Genomic DNA, 26,262 nt, shown 5'->3' with positions numbered 1-26,262 from the left:
ATTCATTCTATACCTCTTTTATTAGAAGAACATAGGAAATATGTGGCTATAGCAACTTTAAAAGTGCCTCCTCCATTATGGATTTGAATGTGACAATCTACAGTCTTATATTTTGTTTTCCAAACTTGGAGGTGAGGTACTTTGCAAATGTTTGGTGTTTATCACTCAATAATACATGATTGCCAAGTCAAATTGATAAGTTAACACTGGGGTTTAAAATTGCAGTCTTCTGGCTCAATATCAACTCAGTTATTTGCTTGGCTCTTGGAGACCAGAAGTGTACTGAAGTGAAAATGATGTGGTTTAAAGGGAAAAAAAAGAACTGGATGAAAGCAGGTTACAATAGGACTAAAGCCCCTTACACTTCAGAACATACAGACAATCATAAATGATTGTATCACAAGAAAATCTGTATACATTTTACAAATTCCACCTGCAAAGCAAATTCAATTTATTTCACAGAACATTCACCACTGAACATGTACTTTGTAGATCACTGCCACTCCAGGCACACTTAAAGGTGCTGCATTGAAAACTGTGCTGGAGGTAAGTGTTTGTACAGATGCAATTAATCCTTTGGAACTTGAAATCGATCTTTTTCTTTTCTGACTGCATCCATGGTCAAAATTGGGTCTTTCTGTCCAACATGGTCTTGTACGCTCTTCTCCCTGTAAAAATAATTTTACTGTTTAGCACTTAGTCATTCAATCCCCAGTCATAAACATGAGTTCTGACCTCAAACCCTAAACCTGAAAAATAATTTAATTCTAGCGAGGGGATGATAAATGGTGAAAGATTCTGTTTTGATGCAGCAGAGATTTACTTTATTAGGATAGACTATATATAGGCGCATGCAAGCACCGTAAGGTTTTATGGATGAAGGTTTCAGGGAAAGAATGAAGGAGCCAAGTACGATGCAAAATGGCTGCAGAATACTTTGATCCTAAATTGACAGCTTTGCATTATTTGTTCCTGCATACCCAGGATGTAACTCATTCCTGACAGGTTGAGGAATGAAGATCTGTTCCCGTACTGTAACCAGAGGGTAGTGTAAAGTGAAATTAATAGAAACTGATGCTATGGAGAGAAAGCATGAAGGTGCAAGTGGATTTGTTCACTGATAATGGATCCACCTTTGACTGGCAAAGTATCTGAAGTTAATCTGCTTCTGGATATGATTTTCCCAAGCAGAAAAGGGAAAATAAGACAATGGTAATGGATTTGCCAAATTCTAGAAGTAAATCTGATGCTAGAATTGGATACGTTTACTGGTTGCAGTTCCTGCAGTTATAAAAATAGCTTAAACCAGAACGTTACAAAAGAAAAGTGATTGTAAGGTCGTGTGCTGTTTCCATTGAATAGGTTTGTCTCGAATGCTTAAATAAAGATATGTATGTGTCACCCCTTGGCTGGTTGACTGATGTCTCTCACGTTTGGATTTGCTGGGTGCAATGAGCTAAGCTTCAGCTGGGGTTTTCTTGGGTGAGATTCGCAGTTCGCCCTGGCCCAGAGCTATTTTTTGCACACAGCCTTCTATTCAGTAATCAGGCTGTTCAGTGCCTGCCTCACTCAGTCATGTGCCAGGAGAGGCAGAGGTCATTCACTGCTGCCCAGGTCCTTTCACGCTGTTGGCACCATATTCAAAGATCAGCTACGCAATCACAGTCATTGAGGAGAGGGCCCAGAAAGGTAAGCCTATAGCCTGCCTTGGGGACTGCAGCACTTAGCTATGGGTGGCCGGGTTGGTGGAGAGAAGGGCTGTAATTTATACAGCTGGCTGCTGCAGAAGGCCATGCCACAAGGCACAGCCTGCTAGGACCTAGAGAGTGGCACAGGTCAGGCCTGTGTCCTGTTGTTAAAAGGAACACCCAGCAGTGCAGGAAGGAGGCCAATGATCTTCCATGCCATCGTCTTCTCGCTGCTCCTTCAAACTCAGACTAACTCAAACACTGCAAATACGTTTCATCAAAGCTTACGGGACGCAACTCTCAGCTGAATACATCATGTCCGCTAACTGACTGATGCACTGCATCCTCCCAAACTACCAATCTTTTCCTGCCATCTGCACTTTGTACTCACTCACTGGTGACAGCTCATTGTCTCTCCTGCTTCTATATCACCTCTCATATGTCTCTGCCATCACATGCAATCTCTCCCTTCATCTCCCTGAAGGAAAACTGGTCCATTCCTATAAAAGCAGGTCACAGGTGGGTAACACATGTTCTGGCTCGCCATAGCCTGCCAACATCTACAAGGTACAAATCAAGAGTGTGATGTAATCCTCCCCACTTGCCTGCATGAGTACAACTCCAAGAACATTCAAGAAGTTTGACACCGTCCAGGATAAAGCAGCCCACTTGGTGGGTACCACATTCACAAGAATCCACTGCGTCCACCACTGACGCTCAGTAGCAGCAGTGTGTACAATCTACATGATGCACTGCAGAAATTCACCAAAGATCCTCAGTCACCGTCTTCCAAACCCTAGCCCATGTCTGTTTACAAGGACATAAGATACATGGAAACACCACCATCTTCAAGTTCCCCTCCAAACCACTCACCATCCGGACTTGGAAATATATTGTCGCTCCTCCACTGTCGCTGGGTCAAAATCCTGGAATTCCCTCCTTAATGGCATTGTAGGTCACCCTACAGCAGGTGGACTGCAGCGGTTGAAGGTGGTAGCTCCCCACCACTTCCTCAAGGGGCAACTAGGGATAGGCAATAAATACTGGCAGCAGCCAGTAACACCCACATCCCACCAATGAATTTTTAAAAAATCTCCTTGTGCTTTCTCCACAACACTGCAGCTGACCTGGCTGCATCAACCTGCTGGACTGACCTTAACTAATTACCGGGACTGGAATCAGACAGGGCCATGGATTGATTGTGGTGATATCCCTTGATGACTATCATCTTCCTTGAACCCCAAAGGACTGCTTGCCTTTGATGTTTGCTTGAAGCATGTGCCGCGTGTTTGCCACTTAAGCTCTGGCACATGCTGCTGCTATGACACTAATGTAGCTACAATGTTGAGGTGCCGGTGTTGGACTGGGGTGGACAAAGTTAAAAATCATACAACACCAGGTTATAGTCCAACAGGTTTATTTGGAAGCACTAGCTTTCAGAACATTGCTCCTTCATCTGATGAAGGAGCAGGAGTAGCACTCTGAAAGTGAGTAAACCTCTTGGACGATAACCTAACACTAATGCAGCACAGTGTCGAAGGTGACATGTCCAGCTCTTTGACCGTTCAGTTCTTCCCATCCCTGACAAACTGCCTGTTTCACCCTCTGTTCTCAATTCAATGGCTGGCACAGGGGCTGGAAGCCTGTAACTCAACAATGAAAATCCTAAGCATTAAAATAAACAGTGTGATGCAGACAGAGTGTGCCAGTCTCCAAGAAAGCACAAAGCGAGTCAGCGCTAAGAAGGCCCCAAAAGCTGCAAGATGCAACCTGCGAGGATGCACGAGATGTGACAGCATCCTTGTGTGTAAAGCGACCTGGCAGAAGGCTGCAAGTTGTAGATGTCCTTGAGCTCCAAATCAAAGTGTCGATGTGAGTCCAACAGCAGGTGAGAGGATGTGCTGGGGCTTGTAGTTCAGTCCACTCTGACTTGTGTGGACAAAGGCATGAGGTGGATAATATCCATGCAAGGACACAGTTCTGAAGAAGCTGTTTAATGATGGCCGCCGAGCTGCTGCCACTCAGCACCTACTCTGGTTTGCAGGTCAGCAATTTGTGGTCATTAGTTTGGAGAGGAAGGAGAGGAAAGTTAGAAATGGCGAGTAAATAAGGGGAATTGAGGTTTTGATGATATGCAATATAGTGGTTGCCATTCAACAGTGAGAATCTGAAGTCACTAATTGAAGGCTTTAGGACTAATTCGGAAACCTTTCTCTTGATGTCGATATACTTATCTAATCATTTGCACCATAGTTTCCCAAATTTTTCCCCTGAAATGTTAACAAGAAAACCCCACTTTTAAGAAAAAAAGAAAGTGGTAATGGGCTGTTGGGCATTTGGGAGTTGTACAATAGAACCCCACATCCACAGAATCAGTTTCCGTGGTTTCAGTTATCCACGGTTTCCCGCAGCCCGAAAAGATTACATGGAACATTCCAGAATCAGGGATCGGGGGCTGCCAGGGAGGTACGTTTCCCATTTAAATGATAGGGTTTGCAGTAGGTCTTGGAACGTATCACCGACGGATATGGAGGGAATTACTGTATTAGCATTCAAAATGGGGTAAGTTATTAAAGCTGGGGTATTAGAGGGGTCTGGTTACTTTAAATGTACAGCTCATATCAACTCTCTACTATATTTTATGCTGCTTTTTTGATATTTTGACAATTCCCATAAGATTAAAATTATGGTTAGGTCACCGATTATTTGTGTTAATAAAGTTAATAAAAGGAAGTTAATTGTATGTTTCACAACTCTACCATTTCATATCGCATCGTGGCAAGAAGTCTGAATTTTGACTGAGGAGATGCAAAAGTCCTAAAAATGTTTCACGTGGGTTTCACTGTACCTCACTCTCATGAAAGGGTTGTAACTGAACTCCTCGCCAATAGTGGATGGGATGGTAGGTTTTCCAAGATCATAATGTTCCTAAAATCAAATATTAAAAAAAATTAAATTTACCCAATACTAGTAATGGGCGATCTACCCATTACAACTGTCAAATAGTTGTACAGAGTGTATTAGAATTTTAACTTTAGGACATGAAACCAATATATTTTGCTGCAATCAATTTAATTTTGTTCTGACAAACGCACAAAACTTAAAGACAAATTAAAGAAAAAAAATTCCTCTCCAATATTTAAGCTACTTTAGGTACTGTTTGCCTGACTTTATTTCTTGTCAGATGCTTTCACTGAAATTTTAGCCAAGTCTCACTGCTCTTGATGGCTTCCTCTAATACTCCATACTTCTGGAATTCAGAATTAGGGGGAGGCTTAACCATGGATTTATCCTCCTGTCATTGTGTCTGAAGGTTTGAGACCCATTTCAATGGTCTGTGTAACAAACCTAGACTGACACTGCAGTACTGAGGGAGTGCTCTACTGTCCCAGATGCCTTGTTTTGCACGAGATATTAAACGGAGGTCTCATCCAGTAACTCGGATAGGTATCAAGGATCCAAGATTTTGTAGAACAGCCCTCAGCTAACAGGATTAAAATAGATGTTTTGGCTATTATCACATTGCCAATTGTTCAAATTAACTTCTATTTCCTACATTGATAATAGCGATCAAACTTTAAAGTACTTAAATGGTTGTAATCTATTTTTGAGGCTATAAGGACTATATAATTGCAAGCCCTCCATTTCTTTTCCTGTCAGTGGTCTTTGCAGTTTGTATCTTTATTCATTAAGCATACCTTTTACTAATTTGGTGACCTGCAGCACAATCTTAATTCAAACCCATCATCATTCTCAAGTCCTGACTCAACAGCAGTACCAACTGGTATTTTAATCATTTTCTTTCCCTCTAATTTGGCTTCTTACTGGCAGCATGAGGTCTGTTTCTAACTTGTTTCTGCATCACTACTGAAGGCAAACACATTCTCTGTAGATAAAAGGCAAGTTGCGTTCTCTCTTGTAACAGCTGAAGGTCATAACTGCTTTACTTTGGAAGTGGTATAATGTAAAAGCCTTTACAGTATAATAAATACAACCAGTTTCTTAGCCACATAAAGAATAAAGTTACAATATAGTGAGGTGGTCAAATTTGGTCTGTTTCTGTGAAACATTAAGCCTCACATCTTTGCCAAATCCTTTCTCAGTGCCATGCACATGTACAGCATTGAACTCAACAGATATTGCGACTCAGTGGTTAGCACTGCTGCCTCACAGCACCAGAAACTTTGGTTGGAATCCAATCTTGGGTGACTGTGTGGAGTTTGCACACGTTCTCCCCGTACATGCATGGGCTTCTTCCAGGTGCTCCACTTTCCTCCCACAGTCCAAAGATGTGCAGGTTAGATGGATTGGCCATGCTAAGTTGCCCGTAATGTCCAGAATTGTGCAGGTTAGGTGGGCTAGTCTTGGAGAATGCAGGGTTACATGGATAGGGTAGAGAAGTGGGTCTCGGTGGGACGCTATGTGGAGGGTTGGTGTGGTCTTGATGGGTCGAATGGCTTGCTTCCACGCTGTAGGTATACTATGATTCTAGATGCCAGATTCTAGATACCCAACATGACAGCTAATTCATAAGGGCCAGTAAATCAGGAATCAAGTCAAAAGGTAGAAGTGGGCAGTTCACACATTACTGTATAAAATCCCATAAGTGCTTAACTTTAATAACTTGCATCAGGATGAGCAAACTTACCTTTGCCCAGGATAATTTCTGTCTGATGGCTTCATTGTTTGGTTCAACATGACGGGCAAATTTGAGATTGTTGATGGTATATTCATGCCCGCAGTACACTCTCTAAAAGCAAAAATACGCTAAATTTAGAATCACGTACAGAAATTGGGAATACTGAATTACTAATTTTGACATAATACCCATTTATACTTGCAGTGACACTCCACATTTCTCATCTTGTTTCAAATTCTAGATCTGTGCTAAAGTAATTCTTCATCTGCCAATGTTATAGTATTCTTTTCATTAATTTCCTCTAAAAAATATGTATATACATTTGGTGAATGTTTATACCAACAGGAAATTCCATTGAGAAATAAAACCTCCAAGGGAAGGTGCTCCATCTGCTCTATCTCAGGAAGTGGTGACAAATTGAATGAAGAGATGTCCAATGCTATGAAATGTAGTAATTGGAGAGAAGACTGGGAAAATGGCGTGAAGTTAGGAGACAGAAGGTGGTGGTAGAGGATTGCTTTTTGGACTGGAGGCCGATGACCAGCAGTGTGCCACAAGACCCTGCTGCTGGGGTCACTGCTTTTCATCATTTATATACATTATTTGGATGTGAATAAAAGGGATATTTACCAGTAAGTTTGCAGATGACACCAAAATAGATGGTGTAGTGGACAGTGAAGAAGGCTATCTCAGGGTGCAATGGGACCTTGATCAGATGGTGGAAGATAGAATTTAGCTTAGATAAATGTCAGGTGTTGCATTTTGGAAAGGCAAACTAGGGCAGTTAATGGAAAGGCCCTGGGCCTGCTGAACAAAGGGACCTAGGGGTGCAGGTACATAACTCCTTGAAAGTGGAGTTGCAGTTGGATGGGATGGTGAAGAAGGCGTTTGGCATGCTTTCCTTTATTGGTCATCACACTGAGTATAGGAGTTGGAAGGTCATGTTGTGGCTGTACAGGACATTGGTGAGGTCACTTTTAGAATACTATGTACAATTCTGGTTGCACTTCTATAGGAAGGATGCTGTTAAACTTGAGAGGATGCAAAAAATATTTATAAGGATGTTGCTAGGACTGGAGGGTTCAAGTTATACGGAGAGGCTGAATAGGCAGGGGCTGTTTTCCCTGGAGCATCGGAAGGGGTGACCTTATAGAGGTTTATAAAATCATGAGGGGCGTGGCTAGCCAAAATCTTTTTCCAAGGGTGGGGGAGTCCAAAACTAGAGGGCATAGGTTTAGGTGACAGGGGAAAGATTTAAAAAGCACCTGAGGGGTTACCTTTTCAGGCAGAGGGTGATGAATGTATGGAATGAGCTGCCAGGAAGTGATGAAGATGGATACAATAACAACATTTAAAAGGCATCTGTATGAGTATATGAATAAGAAGGGTTTAGAGAGATATGGGCCAAATGCTGGCAAATGGGCATTGGTCAAATTAGTTGGCGCAGAAGAGTTGGAACTGAAGGGTCTGTTACTGTGCTCTATGCTATAACTGAAAGAAAGAGGGAGAAATACGAATATGGAAAGTAAACTGGCAAGAGATATAAAAGTGGATCGTAAAAATGTCCACAAGTATCACAAAAGAAACAGATAAATTGAAATGATCATTGGTCTCCTAGAGAGTGAATGACAAAATAATAATGGTACACAAGGAAATGATGGACATCTTAAACAAATGCCTAGTGTATATCTTTACAGTAGAAAACACAAAGAATATCCTAAAAATAGTAGAAAATAAAGAGGCAAAATGGAGGGAGGAACTTTAAATAAACAATCATTAGGGTAAAGGTTATAGGAAAAATAATGGGATGAAAGACTGACAAGTCCTCAGGGCCCGATGGGGTCTTAAAAGAATGGGTTGCAGAGATAATGGGTGCAGTGTGTGTAATCTTCCAAAATTGTTCAGGTTCTGAAAAGGTCCCAGTGAATTGGAAAACTGTAAATTTAACATGTTTAATCACAAAAGAAGGGAGAAAGCAAGTTGGAAACGATAGACCAGTTAGGCTAACATATGTTATTGGAAAAATAGATCTATTATTAAGGAGGCAGTACCATGTAATTTTAAAAGTCAAAGTCAATACAAGAAATCATACATCAGAGTTCTTTGAGGATATAACAAACAGGATGGATAAAGGGGAACCAGTAGATATAAAATATTTGGATTTCTAAAAGGTATTCAATAAGATGCTGCATAAAAGGCTATTACATGGTTTTGGGATGATATATTACCAAGGGCTGGGACTGGCTCATGAACAGGAAACAGAGTTGGGATAAACTAGACATTGAGGAGAAAGTGAGGTCTGCAGATGCTGGAGACCAGAGCTGAAAATGTGTTGCTGGAAAAGCACAGCAGGTCAGGCAGCATCCAAGGAACAGGAGAATCGACGTTTCGGGCATAAGTCCTTCTTCAGGAATGAGGAAAGTGTGTCCAGCAGGCTAAGATAAAAGGTAGGGAGGAGGGACTTGGGGGAGGGGCGTTGGAAATGCGATAGGTGGAAGGAGGTCAAGGTGAGGGTGATAGGCCGGAGTGGGGTGGGGGCGGAGAGGTCAGGAAGAAGATTGCAGGTTAGGAAGGCGGTGCTGAGTTCGAGGGATTTGACTGAGACAAGGTGGGAGGAGGGGAAATGAGGAAACTGGAGAAATCTGAGTTCATCCCTTGTGGTTGCAAGATTCCTAGGCGGAAGATGAGGCGCTCTTCCTCCAACCATCGTGTTGCTATGGTCTGGCGATGGAGGAGTCAAAGGACCTGCATGTCCGTGGTGGAGTGGGAGGGGGAGTTGAAGTGTTGAGCCACGGGGTGGTTGGGTTGGTTGGTCCGGTGTCCCAGAGGTGTTCTCTGAAATGTTCCGCAAGTAGGTGGCCTTTCTTCCCAATATAGAGGAGGCCACATCGGGTGCAGCGGATGCAACAGATGATGTGTGTGGAGGTGCAGGTGAATTTGTGGCGGATATGGAAGTATCCCTTGGGGCCTTGGAGGGAAGTAAGGGGGGAGGTATGGGCGCAAGTTTTGCATTTCTTGCGGTTGCAGGGGAAGGTGCCGGGAGTGGAGGTTGGGTTGGTGGGGGGTGTGGACCTGACGAGGGAGTCACGGAGGGAGTGGTCTTTTCGGAACGCTGATAGGGGAGGGGAGGGAAATATATCCCTGGTGGTGGGGTCCGTTTGGAGGTGGTGGAAATGACGGCAGCTGATACGCTGCACATGGAGATTGGTGGGGTGGTAGGTGAGGACCAGTGGGGTTCTGTCCTGGTGGCGGTTGGAGGGGCGGGGCTCAAGGGCGGAGGAGCGGGAAGTGGAAGAGATGCGGTGGAGGGCATCGTCGACCACATCTGAGGGGAAATTGCGGTCCTTGAAGAAGGAGGCCATCTGGGTTGTACGGATTTGGAACTGGTCCTCCTGGGAGCAGATGCAGCGGAGACGAAGGAATTGGGAATATGGGATGGCATTTTTACAGGGGGCAGGGTGGGAGGAGGTGTAGTCTAGGTAGCTGTGGGAGTCGGTCGGTTTATAGTAAATGTCCGTGTTGATTCGGTCGCCCAAGATAGAATTGGAAAGGTCTAGGAAGGGGAGGGAGGAGTCTGAGATGGTCCAGGTGAATTTGAGGTCGGGGTGGAAGGTGTTAGTAAAGTGGATGAACTGTTCAACCTCCTCGTGGGAGCACGAGGCAGCGCCGATACAGTCATCGATGTAGCGGAGGAAAAGGTGGGGGGTGGTGCCAGTGTAGCTGCTGAAGATGGACTGTTCCACATATCCTACGAAGAGGCAGGCATATCTGGGGCCCATGCGGGTGCGTATGGCTACTCCTTTGGTTTGAAGGAAGTGGGAGGATTGGAAAGAGAAGTTGCTCAGGGTGAGGACCAGTTCAGTCAGAAGAAGGAGGGTGTCAGTGGAAGGGTACTGGTTGGTACGGCAGGAAAGGAAGAAGCGGAGGGCTTTGAGTCCTTCGTGATGGGGGATGGAGGTGTACAGGGACTGGATGTCCATGGTGAAGATAAGGCGCTGGGGACTGGGGAAGCGAAAATCATGGAGAAGGTGGAGGGCGTGGGTGGTGTCCCGAACGTAGGTGGGGAGTTCTTGGACTAAGGGGGACAGGACCGTGTCGAGGTATGCGGAGATGAGTTCGGTGGGGCAGGAGCAGGCTGAGAAAATGGGTCGGCCAGGGCCGTCAGGTTTGTGGATTTTGGGCACGAGTTAGAAACAAGCGGTGCGGGGTTGTGGGACTATGAGGTTGGAGGCGGTGGATGGGAGATCCTCTGAGGTGATGAGGTTATGGATGGTCTGGGAGATGATGGTTTGGTGATGGGAGGTGAGACAATGGGTCGGCCGGGGCAGAGACATAAACTAGACATTTCCAGATTGGCAAACTGTAAAGCTTGGCATGCCATAGGAATCAGTGCTGGGCTTTACAATCGCTATTTCGCATTTTGGTGAATAGATCAAGTATATTATAGCCATCTATGTCAATAAGGCTAATACAAGGTATAAGAAGGATAGCAGAGTCTGCCAAGGTATATGGATAGTGTGGTGAGTGGGGAAATAAAATGGCAGGTGGCATACAATATGAGAAAATGCAAGGTTGTCTTTAGTAAAAAGAAAGAAAACCAGAATATTATTTAAATGGAGAGAAACTACAGAATAAATCCGTTTGAATGGATCAGAGTCTCCTGTAGGTGAATTGCAAAAGGTTAACATGAAGGACAACAAATAATTAAGGCAAATAGAATATTGGTCTTCATTCAAGGAGAATCGCGTATAAAAGGGAAACCTTGCTAGAGCTGTACCAGGCATTGGTGAGATTGCATCTGGAATAGTATGCACAGTTTGGTCTCCTTAAGAGATACACTGACATTGGAAGCTGTAGAGAGAAGGCTCACTGGGCTAATTTCAGGAATGAAGGGATCACTTTATTAAGGAGGTGAAGCAGATTGGGCCTGTACACATCTGACAGTTTGGAAGAATAAGAAGTAATCTACAAGTATCTGAGGGGGCTTCACAGGATGTTGACAGGACGTATTCGCCCCTCAGAGACTTGGGAACTGACAGTACTGTTTAAAAATACAGCATCCCCCATTTAAGACAAAGATGAGGAGGACTATTATCTCAGAGGGTCAGTACTCTCTTCCTCAGAGAGCAGTGGAAGCTGATCATTGAATATATTCAAGACTGAGTTACACAGATTTTTGATCTACTAGAGAGTCAAAGTTTATTGGAGGGTTCAGAGATTGGAAAGCGGAATTGAGACAACAATGAAATCAGCTAGGAGAAAGTGAGGACTGCAGATGCTGGAGATCAGAGTCGAAAGTGTGGTGTTCGAAAAGCATAGTGGGTCAGACAGCAACCGAAGAGCAGGTGAATCAACGTTTTGGGCACAAGCTCTTCAGCAGGAATATTTCTGATGAAGGGCTTATGCCTGAAACGTCGTTTCTCCTGCTCTTCGGATGCTGCCTGACCTGCTGTGTCTTTCCAATACCACATGCTCAACAATGAAATCAGCCCTGATCTTAAGGAATAGTGGAGCAGGCTTGAGGGGCTGAAAGGCCTGCCCCTGCTTCTCATTACATTTTGAAGGAAAGGAGAGGAGAGAAGAGTGGGTGTCGAATGACTTAGGAAATCGTTTTGTTTAAATTCATTTACAGGATGAGGGTATTACTGGCTAGCCCAGCATTTATTGCCCACCTCTAATTACCCAGAAAGCAGTTAAGAGTCAACCAAATTGCTGTGCGTCTGGAGTCAAGTGGAGGCCAGACCAGGTAAGGTCTGGCAGTTTCCTTCCCTAAAGGACATTAGTGAACCAGGTGGTTTTTTTTTCCTCTGACAATTGACAATGGTTTCATGAGCATCATTAGACTCTTAATTCCAGACATTTTTTTTTAATGCATTCAATTTCCACCATCTGCTGTAAGTACAATTGCATATATTTGCACGGTTTAAAGTTTTTGTTAATAATCTTTATATCCTTGCTTCAGTAATTTCTTTTTTGCAATAAACTAATCCTTTACTTGTTACTTAAGGAATTGGGCTGAGTTGTTTCTGCAGTGGTGGAATTTGAACCTGGGTCCCCAAAACTTTACTTGGGTCTCTGGATTAACAGGGTCAAGATTAAGAGTAGTGTTGGAAAAGCACAGCAGGTCAGGCAGCATCCAAGGAGCAGGAAAATCAATGTTTCGGGATTTCCTGATGAAGGGCTTTTGCCCAAAACATCGATCTTCCAGCTCCTCGGATGCTGCCTGACCTGTTGTGCTTTTCCAGCACCACTCTAATCTTGACTCTAATCTCCAGCATCTGCAGTACCTACTTTTGCCTCTCTGGATTAACAGTCCAGTGATAATACCACTACGCTATTGCCTCCCCAGTATCCCAGTCATAAATATCACAGTCACTCAAAGGTTGCTTAGAGATACTACGACAATTTATACAATTGCCAAATTGTCTGTAATAAATAAATAAATAAATAAATGGTAAGCTTGGGTCAGAAGATATAGGGTTGGGGAAAAAAAAATACAATTAGACAGGAAGTGAAGTTTGGATTTGAAAATGTGAGCAAGGACAATGAAATAGCCACACTGAGGAGGGAGTTAATGTTGAGCAAGAGGAAATCAAGACTTATCTACGTCTTAATACTATCTTAACTATGTCTCCAATATTATGAGCATCTTAGTCTCAGTGGTGAAGATGGGAAGGTAAAACTGGGTGTCATCAGCATGCATCTGAAAGCTGAACAAGGATTTGTAGATGGAAGCATTACTGATAACGTATAGATTATTGTAACAAAGGTGTGTTATCCAAAATATTAGTTTGCAATATAATTGATAAGACTTGGATATACCTTGAACTCTTTGAAAAGAATACCAAGTGGTTACAGCAGCTTCAATATTACATTTGTAAAGCGTTTGGAAGAAGGTGTCAAGTCTACAATACTTTCATAAAATGATCACATGACCTAGTTCGTGGGTTAGATAAAGATATAGGATTTGAACAGGCAGAGTCAGAGATAATTTTACAGAAATAGCATTTACCCCTTTCCTTTTCTCCTAGATGGCTCTCAACGTTTGAATGTTGAACATACACACAGTAAAACCTCATCTCACAAGTGGAGGGTTTCCAAAAGGAGAATTCACAATCTACCACCACTGTCTCCAGGAAAAACAAAAGTGAATTCAGCTAGACATAACTGATCCAGGAAGAAATTCCACTGCCAACAGTGTATATGCAAAGTGATTTTGGTTAGAAATCAGCACTTGGGACAATCTGTGAATAATTCTTTTTTCTGAATTTAACTGTTACTTGACCAAAGTACTTCAAAAGAAAACACTCTATAGAGTTTTAATACCTTTTCACAGACTTGGAGGTTATGTGCATATCAGTGTGTTACTTTTCAACAAATACAACTGCATATATTTGCACAGTTTAAAGTTTTTGTTAATAATCTTTATATCCTGTCTTCAGTAAGTTTTTTTTTAAATAAACTAATCCTTTACTTGTTACTTAAGGAATTGGGCTGTTTCTCATACTGAGCTAAAAACGGTCTGATGTATAACTGGCAATATCACTTTCCTTTTTAAATTCAAACTTTATTGTGACCAGTGGGACATGGAACATACAAACAAGGAACAAGAGTAGGTCACTTGGCCCTTTGAGTCTTAATTGCCATTCAATAAGATCATGGCTGATCTGATTTTAACCTCAGCTCTGCATTTCCTGCCTATTCCTGATCATCTTTGAAGGATCAGAAAGAAATCAGTTCACCCTTTGGCCTTGGTCATAACATTAGAAATAGCATGGGACGGAGGACTTAGGGCATACCACAGTTGATTCACTGGGCATAATAGGAGAAAACAATCAGGCCGATTCTACGGTTATGCTGGGAAAAATAGAAGAAAAACTGGTGAGTTAGAAATGCTCAAACTCTCACGATATTGATAACGTGGGTGTTGGACCTGATGAGGAAACAAGGCAATGGGCGAAATGACAGACATTCACTGCAGCATTTTAAGAGGAAAGGGCTAGATACAGAATCAATGGGTATGGTGTTAGTTTAACAATGTTGACTGAAGTTAGCAATCTTCAGAGAAAGATCGAAGAAACAAAAAAGGACTTAGTTGTGAAGGAAGTTGTGAAGGAATATGCAGAGAAACTATGAAATGAAGGATGAAGGAAGCACAGGCAGGGAGAATGAAGAGGTGAAGGAGCCAGTGCCTGGTGAGTGAATAACCATAAACTTTCAGTACTGTCCTTAATTCTTAGTTTGTTCTGTGTGATAATCTCAGGGAAGCAAACAAATCATCTCTGAATAAGGAAAGTGACCCAAATTCATTTTCCTAATTTATATTAGTTGTCCCCGCATTGTGTTCACGAGTACATGTGAGAACACTGGATGAAGACAGACTCCTGTTCAACTATGATACTGCTAAAGCAAGGCAGCCAATCAGGACAAAGTCTAATTTACATTTGAAATATAACCCTTTGGGTGATGTCTTCAAGAGTCTCTGACCCTGGCAACTGGCTAATATCTCCAGGCATGCAGGAGGCAAAGGGAAAAACATTTGTTCACAAAGAAAAAGGAAAAACTGAAAGAACTGCGGATGCGGTAAATCCGAAACAAAAATAGAAATTGCTGGAAAAGCTCAACAGGTCTGGCAGCATCTGAGGAGAGATTTGGCTTTATCTTTGTCTGTCCAACTGTTCTTCTCTCTCTTTGGACTCTATCCCGACCTATCAGGACTCCTTACCCCTTCCCCCAATCCTATCTTCTGCATGAAAACTGACATTTTGCACGCTGCCATCAGTTCTGAGGAACGGTCACTCGACCTGAAGTATTAACTCTGACTTCTCTCCTCAGATGCTGCCATACCTGCTGAGCTTTTCCCGCAATTTTTATTGTTGTTTCAAAACAAAAAAGGAGTAAGGAAAGAAAACTACCTGGATAACAGGGTGCAGTGATACTTATGCTGAAATGACTTTGCAGAATTATAGACATGACAGAATAAAGATGGCAGATTTCATTAACAACCAAAGCATTGATGTTTCAAAAAATACACTGTCAGTTACCGAACATTACAACATTTACCGTTTGAGGTGGCAGGCTGCCAAGAATGTCAATCAGTGCTCGGTACATTTCCTCACCAGATCCTTCAAAGAATTTGCCACATCCAGCAACAAATAGTGTATCGCCTGTGAGGAGATCAAAACCAACATATAATTACATTACAAATGAACCTTGAAATTTTGAACATGCATAAGCAAGATTAAACATATGAAAGGCTGAAACAGAAAAAAGGGCTAAGATTGTTTTTCAAATAATCCAGAACAGTTAATGTTGTAAATGAATAGAATACAGGAGAAACGTCAACCATTCCATTTGAACAGACAAACATCGGACAGAAGGCATACAAAAAATATCACTGGAGTTAAACAATGTCAGTGTATAATATATCTTTCATTCGGATTTACGTTTAATGTCCCCCTTGATGTGAGTTTTAGTTTACTAAGTACTTTTGACAAATTCTTATTTCTAACTGCCTCAGCATTTTCATTCATATTGATGAATGATGAGTTTAGGAACAGAAACAACAAACTCAACAATGACTGAATTATTAGTTGCAAGACAGGCTCATTATCCATAAACCTCTTTAATCTGATGTGTGGAAATGGCTGCCAGATTTCCTACATTACAATGAAGTCAAAATTTCAAAAAGTGCATAATCACATGTAAAGCAATTTGTCTCAGGTTGTCATTAGTGCTATATAAATGCAAATCTCTCTTTTCTTGCAACTACTTTTGATACAGGGAAAGACTGGTGTTGTTGAAGTAATAATGAAAGTATCTATGAAAGAGGAGGTACTGTGTAAGAGGAGGTGGGTCACAGATGCTGATGGAGGACATCTTGACCGCTACACATGATCTTTCCTAAAAGTAACTTCAAACAAGCTTTTAAAAGGTGTCATGAACCAAAAGTGTGCACAAGCCTTAAAATCCTCCACATTTCTGTCAAAAAGACAGGGTAGTGAAGGCGGCATTTGGTACACTTGCTTTCATTGGTCAATGCATTGGGAGGCCATGTTACAACTATAAAGGACATTGGTTAGGCCACTTTTGGAACACTGCATTCAGTTCTGGTCTATTTGCCATAGGAAAGACGTTGCTAAGCTTGAAAAGGCTCAGAAAAGATTTACAAGGATGTTGCCAGGGTTGGACGGCTTGAGGTAAAAGGAGAGGCTGAACAGACTGGGGTTATTTTCTCTGGATCTTCAAAGGCTGAGGGGTTACCTTACAGAGGTTTATAAAATCATGAGGGGCATGGATAGGGTGAATTGCAAGGTCTTTTTGCCAGGGTGGAGAGTCCAAAACTAGAGGGCATAGGTTTAAGGTCAGAAGGGCAAGTTGTAAAAAGGTCGTGAGGGGCAATTTTTCCACATAAAGTGTGGTGCATATATGGAACAAGCTGCCAGAGGAAGTGATGGAGGCTAGTACAATTACAACATTTAAAAAGCATCTGGATAGGTACATGAAATGCTGGCAAATAGGCTAAATTAGTTTAGGGTATTTGGTCGGCATGGATGAGTTAAACCGAAGGGTCTGTTTCCGTGTCACATGACTCGACGACTCCTTGTGAGCTACTGTATGATGATGCTTGAATGAACATAGCCTAGAAAATCAGTATGGAATCATAACAGTGAACTTCCCAGATTGCAGACAGGTAGAATCATTCAACACAAGCCACATTGGTAAAGACCATAAAATCAATGTTACTTTCCATATTAAGTTAAAAGAAGGGATTAACATCTGCTTGATGCCCCAACAAAAAGACTGGCTTGTTCTAATTGGGCAGCTATTGTTGGTCACAATCTGGAATACCAAATCTAAAATGTGACACTTAATCAGAAGTTTATACAGGAAGCATGACAGCCAGCCAGTACCAAGGTAAATTATCTAAAAATATTAATGTGATTGAAGACCCAGGATAACGTGGGAGGTCTTTACCCCAACCAACTGTTACTGTTCACTTAATCATCGCTGTTCACTCTTTCACTTACTCACATCTCCCAAAATCACTATTGCCCCCACCGCTATCAAAGAGGGAAAGACAAGGAGAGAAAGAGGATTGATGATGGTTTAACCTGGAGGTCACCACATCTCAGGCAAGGGGAGAGGTTCAGAAGGGGAGTAACCTCAGCAGGTACAGGAATTTAACTCATGCTGTTGGCATCCATGTGTGTCACAAAGGAGCTAGCTAAGTTAACTGACCCCATTTGTCATTAACTAGTCCCCAACTGTTCCTGGTAACTACCCCTTCCCTTCAGCTTCCCTGCTTAGGTGCCCTTGAGCCCAATCATTGTCACTTCCCCTTATTTATCTGACTTAGCAGTGCCTATGGTCTTGAATTGCATTGTACCTTGGAAGTGTCTATCTCCCTCCCCTGCACAACAGAACTGACACCTAAGACTCAATACAGAGAGTGCTTCACAACTCACTACTGGTTCTCTGCAGTGGCATTCCATGCTCCAAAATGGGCTTGGTCAAATTTTTAGATTTAATGCAAATTAATTTGAAAAATCAAAGTTAGCAACTTAAGATTTCTCTACAGGCTAATACAGACAGAATCAACATTATATACATCAAACTGAAGGATTTTTTAAGGTCTAGTCTATTAAAAAAAACTTCAAAAGAAAGTTATTTGGCCTTATTACAGAAAGCTTGGTTAATACTCAATATGCTAAATGTAGATTACTTTCACTTGAGAATCAAGGCACATCCAATGAGTATTCAGTACAGAGAGTTATCTGTCTGTTGAATGATTATTTTGTTACACTATAAAGGGAGGTTTCAGCTACACTCACCAGTGAATACAGCTGGTGCTTCACTGCTATTCTCTTTTGTCACAAAGTAGCAGATATGTCCTGATGTATGACAGGGTGTAAACAGGCATTTCACATTCAAAGAGCCAACCTGAATGGTTAAGCACATCACGTCTTGTAGTTAGTTTAATTTTTAAAACACGGTTTCTCTCACTCTAAGAATCAGTAATCTAAGTCACTTCTTAACATTTCTAGTCTCTCTTTTTTATTTCCAAACCATGTTATTTCATAAATCAAACAGCTTTATGTAGAAGCAAGCAAAACATGCCTAGAACAGTATAGAATTCATTTTTTGTGCATAGAAAGATCTTATTAACATAGCAATGCAGGGGATAAATTGTAAATCTTGGATTGCACAGGACAAAGCCAGCAGTTCACTTGGAGATGTGGCTACCCATCAGTAAACGGAGGATTGAAGAGCTCTTAGCACGGTGACAGTAATGACATAAGTCTACTTCGGAGGGAGTGCGAGGACAGAAAGAAATCAAGCAGACATACAAAACTGCACCTATATCTCCTAGAAACAATTATCAAGCAGTCCACACCCATATCCCCACAGCACTCCAGGCCAGTAGTGTACCCAGTTGATCACCAGGGAAACAAAAGATGGCCAACTTGTTAACATTTAAACAAGGCGGCAATTATATGTCTTGTCAAAACAGATAATGCAACTTTAAAATAATTTGAGTCTTCTTCATAAACTGTCAGTTACAAAATCATAAGTTCAACTGAAATTCATTTACTGTTAAGGATATTTTTCATCACATTAGGTAGTTGGGCTGGCAAACAGAAACTAGCAGAAAATTGAATACAATGATTATGCCACAGCTGATCTTTCTGGTTAAAGCTCAGATTCTTGTGATGTACCTGGAATGTTTTCTTGTGGCTCACTTTGCACGTGAGAGCTCCAATCCGGTCATCACCACCGTAGACCTGGAGACCAGGTACCTTCTTCACCAGCTCAGTGTTACCTCCAGCATGGTCCCTGGAAACAAGATGGCAGGTCAAGATTACCAAAATCAAATGGTAAAACAACTCATAGGTATTTGCATAGATGTGGTACTGTAGGTATGGAGGGGCAAGGGTGGATAGATACCTACTCGTGGGCAGGTAGCACACAGGTATCTTCCTGATCACTGCTTTTGAATCTTTCCTATCTCTCAAACTGCAAACACTCGTATATCAACTCCTCCATCAGCTACATCAACATCCTATCTAAACAACAATCCAAACCCCACTTCTTGGTTAGCTCCATTCTTCACTATATAACCCAGCATTAGTGGAGATCTTGAATTGCAATTTGCCTCTGAAGTGTCTTGTCTGTTCTCTATCCTCAGATCAACACAAATAAGCCAATACGGAGAGTATCTCAATGCTCATCACACTGGCACAGGGTTGGTCCTCTGCACCACACACTCTGATCCTAAATACCTGGAAATATTCTGGTATCACACTTGGAAGATGTAACAGTGGGATCGCACTATCTTAGCCTAATGCTGTAGCTCCATTTGCCTCTGCATCTCTTCGTGCTTTCACCCTGTACATATAATGGTGCCTAGCTTGTTAAAAATTATTGTGTACCCTTGATCAGCTGTCTATCTCTTTTGCCCTCCATCTTTCTTTTGTTGTTCTGAATTATTGGCTTTTTCCCCTTTGCATTAGAGGTTATAGCACGGAGTGTTGGATCTGTCCAGATCAGATGCTGTAATGGGCGAGGGTGAGAACATCTGGGAAGTTTTGGGCGAGGTACAAGAGAATTGGTAGGGATTGGATACAAAGAATTTCATTAGTTCTTTGCTCTTTTTGTCAGTTTGCCTCTTATTTTGAAATCCGCGATCTCTTTCAGCTTTTATTCACAATCCCCTCAGTGACAATTACCAACTACTGCAATGTTTTTGCAATAGAAAACTGCTGTTGGTCACATTTCATTTTATTGTTTTATTTTATGATACACTATAACCCAAGACTCTACATCGTATACAATAACTCTGCAACTCCCATGTTATCAACATGTCTCACACTCTCTCTCTCTTTGTATAATTGCTTCACTGTTCCCAGCAGCATATCAGTACAGATTATATTAAAGAGCATATTCATATCCTAATTACCACTGGTACTCCTTTCTTGCCTTTTGCTAAAGTCAAACTCAGACTGTGCAAAGTGCATCATCTTGTTTAGCCTAATGTAGAACCAACAGCATACCTTTCAGCAAGTCATCTAACTTACACCTCAGTGACATTGCTGTTCACTCTCAAGGTTTCTGCAATCCTTATTAATAGCTGTACCATTTTTGGACTGAACACTTCCAATATCCTTCTGTTCACATCCCGAATTCCCAAATGTTGTTTCCTCCATCCTGTACTGCACTAGATTACTACTATCATTGCCTCTCTATAATCAGTGCTGTCCCTTAACACCTTTTACAAACTTACCTCCCAAGCAATACTTTTTGCTATCACACCTTCATTGTCATGCATCTCTCCTCTTCTGACTGTTCCATCATTTGTGGTAAATCCTTTAGCTGTCTCAACCTTATACTCTGGAGCATTCTCCCTCAAGTTCACTGCATCCTTCCGATCTCAAAACATTTATTTCCATTCAAGCTTTTGATTATCTCACTTAACTCTTCCACTGTATCTACTCTATGGGCTGCCTTGGGCTTTTTCTATATTAAATGCATTTATAGAGTCATGGAGATGTATAATATGGAAGAGCCCTTCGGACAAACTCGTCCATGTCGCCCAGGTATCCTAGATAAGTCTGGTCCCATTTGCCAGCGTTTGAACCATATTCCTCTAAACCCTTCCTATTTATTTACCCATCTAGATGTTGTTTAAATGTTATAACTGTACCAGCCTACATCACTTCCTCAGGCAGCACATTCCATGCACTCACCACCCTCCGCTAATAAACTTAGATTGCTCTTTTCCTGTTAAGTCCAGATCTGAATACAGAGACAAACAATGGTCACCTGTAGGAATACATTGAGCTATGAAGCAAAAATCAATAGCCAGATTATACTGAGTTTTATGGAGGTTTATGTGGCTACAATGGGTGTTTTTTTTCCCCTGTTACTATGTCATTTACTCCCTTTGTAAAGTTTATTTAAAAAAAAATGCTTACCAGTGGTGATGTGTGGTAAGAACCGTAGTCAGCTTTACTCCATGCTTTTTTACTGCTTCAACCACCTAACAGAAAAACAGAAATCACCTGCTTGGAACTGAAATTATAGGCAACTTTCAGATCACAGGTCTTCTTCATAACATCCAGTTACCAAATTACTGAAGTATAATTAATTGCGATTTACAAAAGAAATCCCTTCTGATATGATGTAGAAATTGAATGAAACAGCGGCTTTCATCAGAATTCCCCATTTTCTTCATTCAGGTTGGGTTATCATTACTTATACAACATTCACTTAGTTGGTCAGTGGGCTTTGAAAAGCTCTTGATTGCATGATATAGACTTTGCACCATTTCCCCCTATGAACATAGTCCAGAAGGCTTAGGGACAAGTTAGCAAACATCAAAGCTTAGGACCTCATTAATGATTAGGTACAATGCAGAAATTTCAGCACTTTAAATTCCATAATCTGTCAACCAACAATACTGCAGTACATTTTTATCATGCATTCAAAACTCCCAAACTTCCCAAGCACTTTATGCTAATGTAAATCTTTTGAAGTGTTGTTTAGAAGAACTGCAGTCCTCACTTTCTCCTAGTAGAATCGGTCGCCAATTTGCACACCAGAAGCTCCCACCCACAGCAGTATGATAGTCTGTTTTTGGTTAATCTGATATTTACCAAAAACATGCTTGTAGAATAACATTATCAAAATTATAATTTAGTGTTGGAAATATATCAATATAAAAACTAGTTTTATCAAGAGATATTATAAATTCCCAATTTTACTGTTAAGCTATGATAACTTGATCTTTAAATACTGTTGTACCCCAAATTGAATTATATTAAGATGAACCAAGTTAATAGTCACGTTTTTAGAAATAAATTTCTGCTATAGTTGAAACCACATCTTACAATAACAGTATGTTACAGATGTAGCAGAATAACATTTTTTCAGTGTTAGTAGACTGATATACTCAAACCAGAAGTGCACTGTATTCACATTGCAAGTTGAAATGCTTTATTACACTATCTTAGCTGAGTTTGCTTTTCTAAGATCACTCAAGCTGAACTATATTGAGGTGGTATAGCAGTAATCCCACCATTGTGACTGGTGGTATTTAAGTTCAATTAAGTTCAACCTGAAGTTGTGGTTGGATCATTGGTCTGTGGGTATAAATTTTGCCTTGGGAGTCTTTGTTTCATACCAGTTGTTACACATGTCATCAAGTAGAAACTTGGAATTGCTAGTATCAGAAATGGTGACTGTGACACTTTCACTGATTTTTGAAAAAGCCCATCAGATTCAACAACGCCCAATAAGGAGAGAAAACTGTCATCCTTACTCACTCTGGCCTACATGAGACTCTGCACCCTCAGAAAATGCTGAAACGTGATTTGGGAAGGGCAAATTAGAGATGGGCGATAACCTTGCCAACAATGCCACAGCCAATGAAAGAATAAGAAAAAAAAGATTAGGTAACATGTATAAAACACCCAAATAGAATTAAAAATAAATTTACAACTACACATAAAAGATAACTTCTAGTTTGCCTCAGTTGCATTATCATCGAATAAACAATTAATGACAACAGCCAACTAGTTTAAAATATTTAAAAAAGGAATGTTTTATTCCTGCTTGCCTTCTGAGGCTCCACTGGATCCACAATTGCTGCTTCTCTGGTTTCATTATCAATGAGGAGATACATATAGTTATCAGCCAGTGCTGGCAACAATTCCACCTTCATGTTTGCCTGAATAACAGTTTCAGACTTTCTAACGGCAGGTCTAAACTGAGCAGATAGTGAACCTGCAGATAAACAAACACATATGAAATTATATATTCTTTCTGAATATTTTGTATAATTGAACATCACAGGCTTAATTGACCAAGAGTATGATAAATGTTTTATATGGTTTGTAAAGAGTTGTCTAATTATCCATAAAACAATGATTATTTGTCAAAGTTTTTATTCTTCCATGTTTCATCTGAATGCTTAAATTTCTTCCAAATGCTTAAATTCGTTTTTGTAATTTCTATAGATGCTATTAACCCTTCCTTACCTCACCTGAATGGACGTCCTCTCTGTCCTTGTTTACATTTCATTTCCAACCTCATTTAACATCCACAAAAGGCACTTCCTCACAGATCCTTTCATAGCATCATGCTGCTTTTATAGCCCTTCCTACCTAAAAAGATGCTGAAGCCAGTAGTAACATTTAACCTGGCTAATGTCATGTTAGTCCAGATATAATTTGTTTTGAAAGTAGATATTCTGTAATAAGTAAAGCCACATTCTTTAGTCCCTTTGTTTCTAACTTGAGCCAAACATTATTCGCTCCATTTCCGATTTCAAAGCGATGTATTTACAAACCATTTAGAGACTGGATTGGGGATAACAAATTTGAGTAAATGGCTTCGGTCGAACAGATAACAGAGTTATGGGCAAAAGACCCCATTCTGTATTCTCACCTTGGCTTCGTCCAGTGAATTTCATGTCAAATCAATAAAAGTCTACCTTACCTTAGACTGATATCAGTCATAATCGACTGGATTTAAGAAAACTTAATAGAACTGAAGGGGACCTCTGTCTTTACAAAACAACTGCAAATTGCACTGAACCCATTTGATTATAATTATAAATAATGGAGTTGACTTTGGAAAGACTATAAGGGTTATTTACTTAATATGGAAAATGCAGTCTGTTGTGACACAAAGGAATCAGTTTATACTTAAAAGTGGAGCACCCATAGTTTTTGGCCATTGTAGTAAAATGCTGTTTTACGGCCTACTCACATTTAAGCACAATCGCCTCTAGGATGGAAAACTTCAATTGTCGCGTATGATAAATCACCAGAATACTAGCCAACACCGTAAGTAACTTAATTAAATACGTGATTTGTCAGTTTGCTAAAAGAAAATTTTATTTTTGTTCTAGCACACTTTCATTTACACTTATTTTCCTTTGCACATTATTTGTTTTAACCATACTCTTTAATCAGGTTTCCAATAATACAAGGTTCTGCATGGTAGACTAATCAGTAAAGTTAGATTATATGGAATTCTAGGAGACCTTGCCAATTGGATATAAAATTGGCTTAGCAGTAGGAGACAGAGGGGGATATGTTGTTTTTCAGACTGAAGACCTGTGTCCAGTGGTGTTCCACAGGGATCAGTTCTAGGTCCATTTTTGTTCATCATTTATACAAACGACTTGTGTGAGAATTTAAGAGACATTGAGATGACACCAGAATTGGTGGTATAGCGGACAGTGACCGAGAGATGAATTGTGATCAATGGGCTGAGGAGTGGCAGATGAAGTTTAATTTGGAAAAAATGCAAGGTAAAACAAACAAGGGCAGGACTTATACTATTAATGATAAGGCCCTGTGTAATGCTGTAGAACAGAGAATTAGAGGTTCAAATTTATAATACTTTGAAATTTGCATCACATGCAGACAAGGTGGTTAAGAAGGCAATCAGAGCACTTGCCTTCATTGCTTTGAGTATGAGGGTTGGGATGTCAGGTTAAAGTTGTACAGGACATTGGTGTCACCTCTTCTGGTGTACCGTGTACAGTTCAGGTCATCCTGCTGTAGGAAGGATATTATTAAAATGGAGAGGGTTCAATAAAATAATTTACCAGGATATTGTCAGGAATAGAAGGTTTGAGTTATAAAGATAGGCTGTGACTTTTTCATTGGAGTGCAGGAGGTTGAGGGATGACCTATAAAACCATGAAGGGCATAGATAAGGTGAATAGCAAGGGTCTTTTCCCAAGGGTGAGGGAGTTCAAAACCAGGGGGACATATTTTTCAGGTGAAGGGGTAGATTTAAAAAGAACCTGAGGGGCAACTTCTTTTTGACAGAGTGTAATGAACTGCCAGAGAAAGTGGTTGGATGCAGGTCCTGTAACATTTAAAATACATTTGGAAAAGTACATGAATAAGAAAGATTTGGAGATGCCGGTGTTGGACTGGGGTGTACAAAGTTAAAAATCACACAACACCAGGTTATAGTCCAATTGGTGCTTCCAATTAAACCTGATGGACTATAACCTGGTGTTATGTGATTTTTAACTTAAATGAATAAGAAACGTTGAGAGAGATATGGGCTAAGGGCAGGCAAGTGGGACTAGTTTAGTTTGGGAACATGGTAGGTGTAGACTGGTTGGACCGAAGGGCCTGTTTCTGTGCTGTAAGACTCTTATGCTGCACTACAGTTGTTTACTAAAGAGCAGCCCAGACAGACGCTTTCACTTTCCTCTTTCTTCGACTATTACCCAGCCATGACCTCATTTGAATTTCTCCCCGGTGCAGGAAATGTAAGAGGGCCAGAACACTGCACTAACTCCTGGTCAATATTATAAACGGTGTAAACTGACGCTGAGATGGGCCTCTGTGCTGACTGACAGGCCCCATTTTAAAGAAACGTCTACCAAAACAAAGTACCAGGAAGAGGCAGGTATACCACGTGTGTGGATTTTACCCACTTAAATAATTAGCTGGGCTGGCTTCCGCATGGTTTGTATAAAATCGCAATATCATATACAGAATGACACACACGAATAATCGTTTTTTTTTAAACAGGAAGGTAGACTTTCGAAGAAGGGTTAAATGCTTGCATGAGAAAATAAATATAGGCTTTCAAAGAATATCTAACGGGTTAAAACGTTTGCAAGAGACAATATTAAAGAAAATAAATTGTATTTAGCAGCGACACAGGTCTAGAGTGACAAATGCAAAGGTATCTTTGCTGACAGTGGGAGGAGGAGGTGGTGAGGGAAGGGAGCTCCTACCGATCCTGCGGGCGGCAGCAGCCAGCACGGTGACGGTGACACTGGCGAGCCGGTGTACCGGCAGCAGCATACTCACAGTCAGGAGACCGGGGACACTCCGGCTCCAGACACAGCCTTTCACCTCCAACCCTCAGCCTCTCCTTCATTGGGCAATCTCAACC

General features: G+C 41.1%; 1 protein-coding gene across 2 annotated transcripts; it reads right to left on the bottom strand.

The window, feature by feature from the left end:
* Nucleotides 1–333: 333 nt before the first annotated feature.
* Nucleotides 334–26,216, bottom strand: hagh (hydroxyacylglutathione hydrolase). Of its 2 annotated transcripts, none has more exons than XM_043711311.2 (9): nt 26,102–26,216; nt 22,946–23,112; nt 21,303–21,367; nt 19,047–19,164; nt 18,162–18,270; nt 15,391–15,494; nt 6,337–6,438; nt 4,537–4,616; nt 334–668 (listed from the first exon to the last, which is right to left on the bottom strand). In XM_043711311.2, exons 1-9 carry the CDS (start codon nt 26,169–26,171, stop codon nt 569–571), a joined length of 915 nt encoding a protein of 304 aa, XP_043567246.2. In that variant the 5' UTR covers nt 26,172–26,216; the 3' UTR covers nt 334–568. The 2 variants fall into 2 exon arrangements, with proteins under 2 accessions (XP_043567246.2, XP_087854054.1); XM_087997928.1 differs by lacking the exon at nt 26,102–26,216 and adding an exon at nt 24,796–24,819.
* Nucleotides 26,217–26,262: the final 46 nt, after the last annotated feature.

This window comes from Chiloscyllium plagiosum, unplaced genomic scaffold (genome assembly GCF_037043375.1).
Source record: "Chiloscyllium plagiosum isolate Xiang-an unplaced genomic scaffold, Cpla_swu_hap1 HiC_scaffold_20, whole genome shotgun sequence".
Taxonomy (NCBI): Eukaryota; Metazoa; Chordata; class Chondrichthyes; order Orectolobiformes; family Hemiscylliidae; genus Chiloscyllium; species Chiloscyllium plagiosum.
This window is presented reverse-complemented; position numbering and strand designations above follow the sequence as displayed.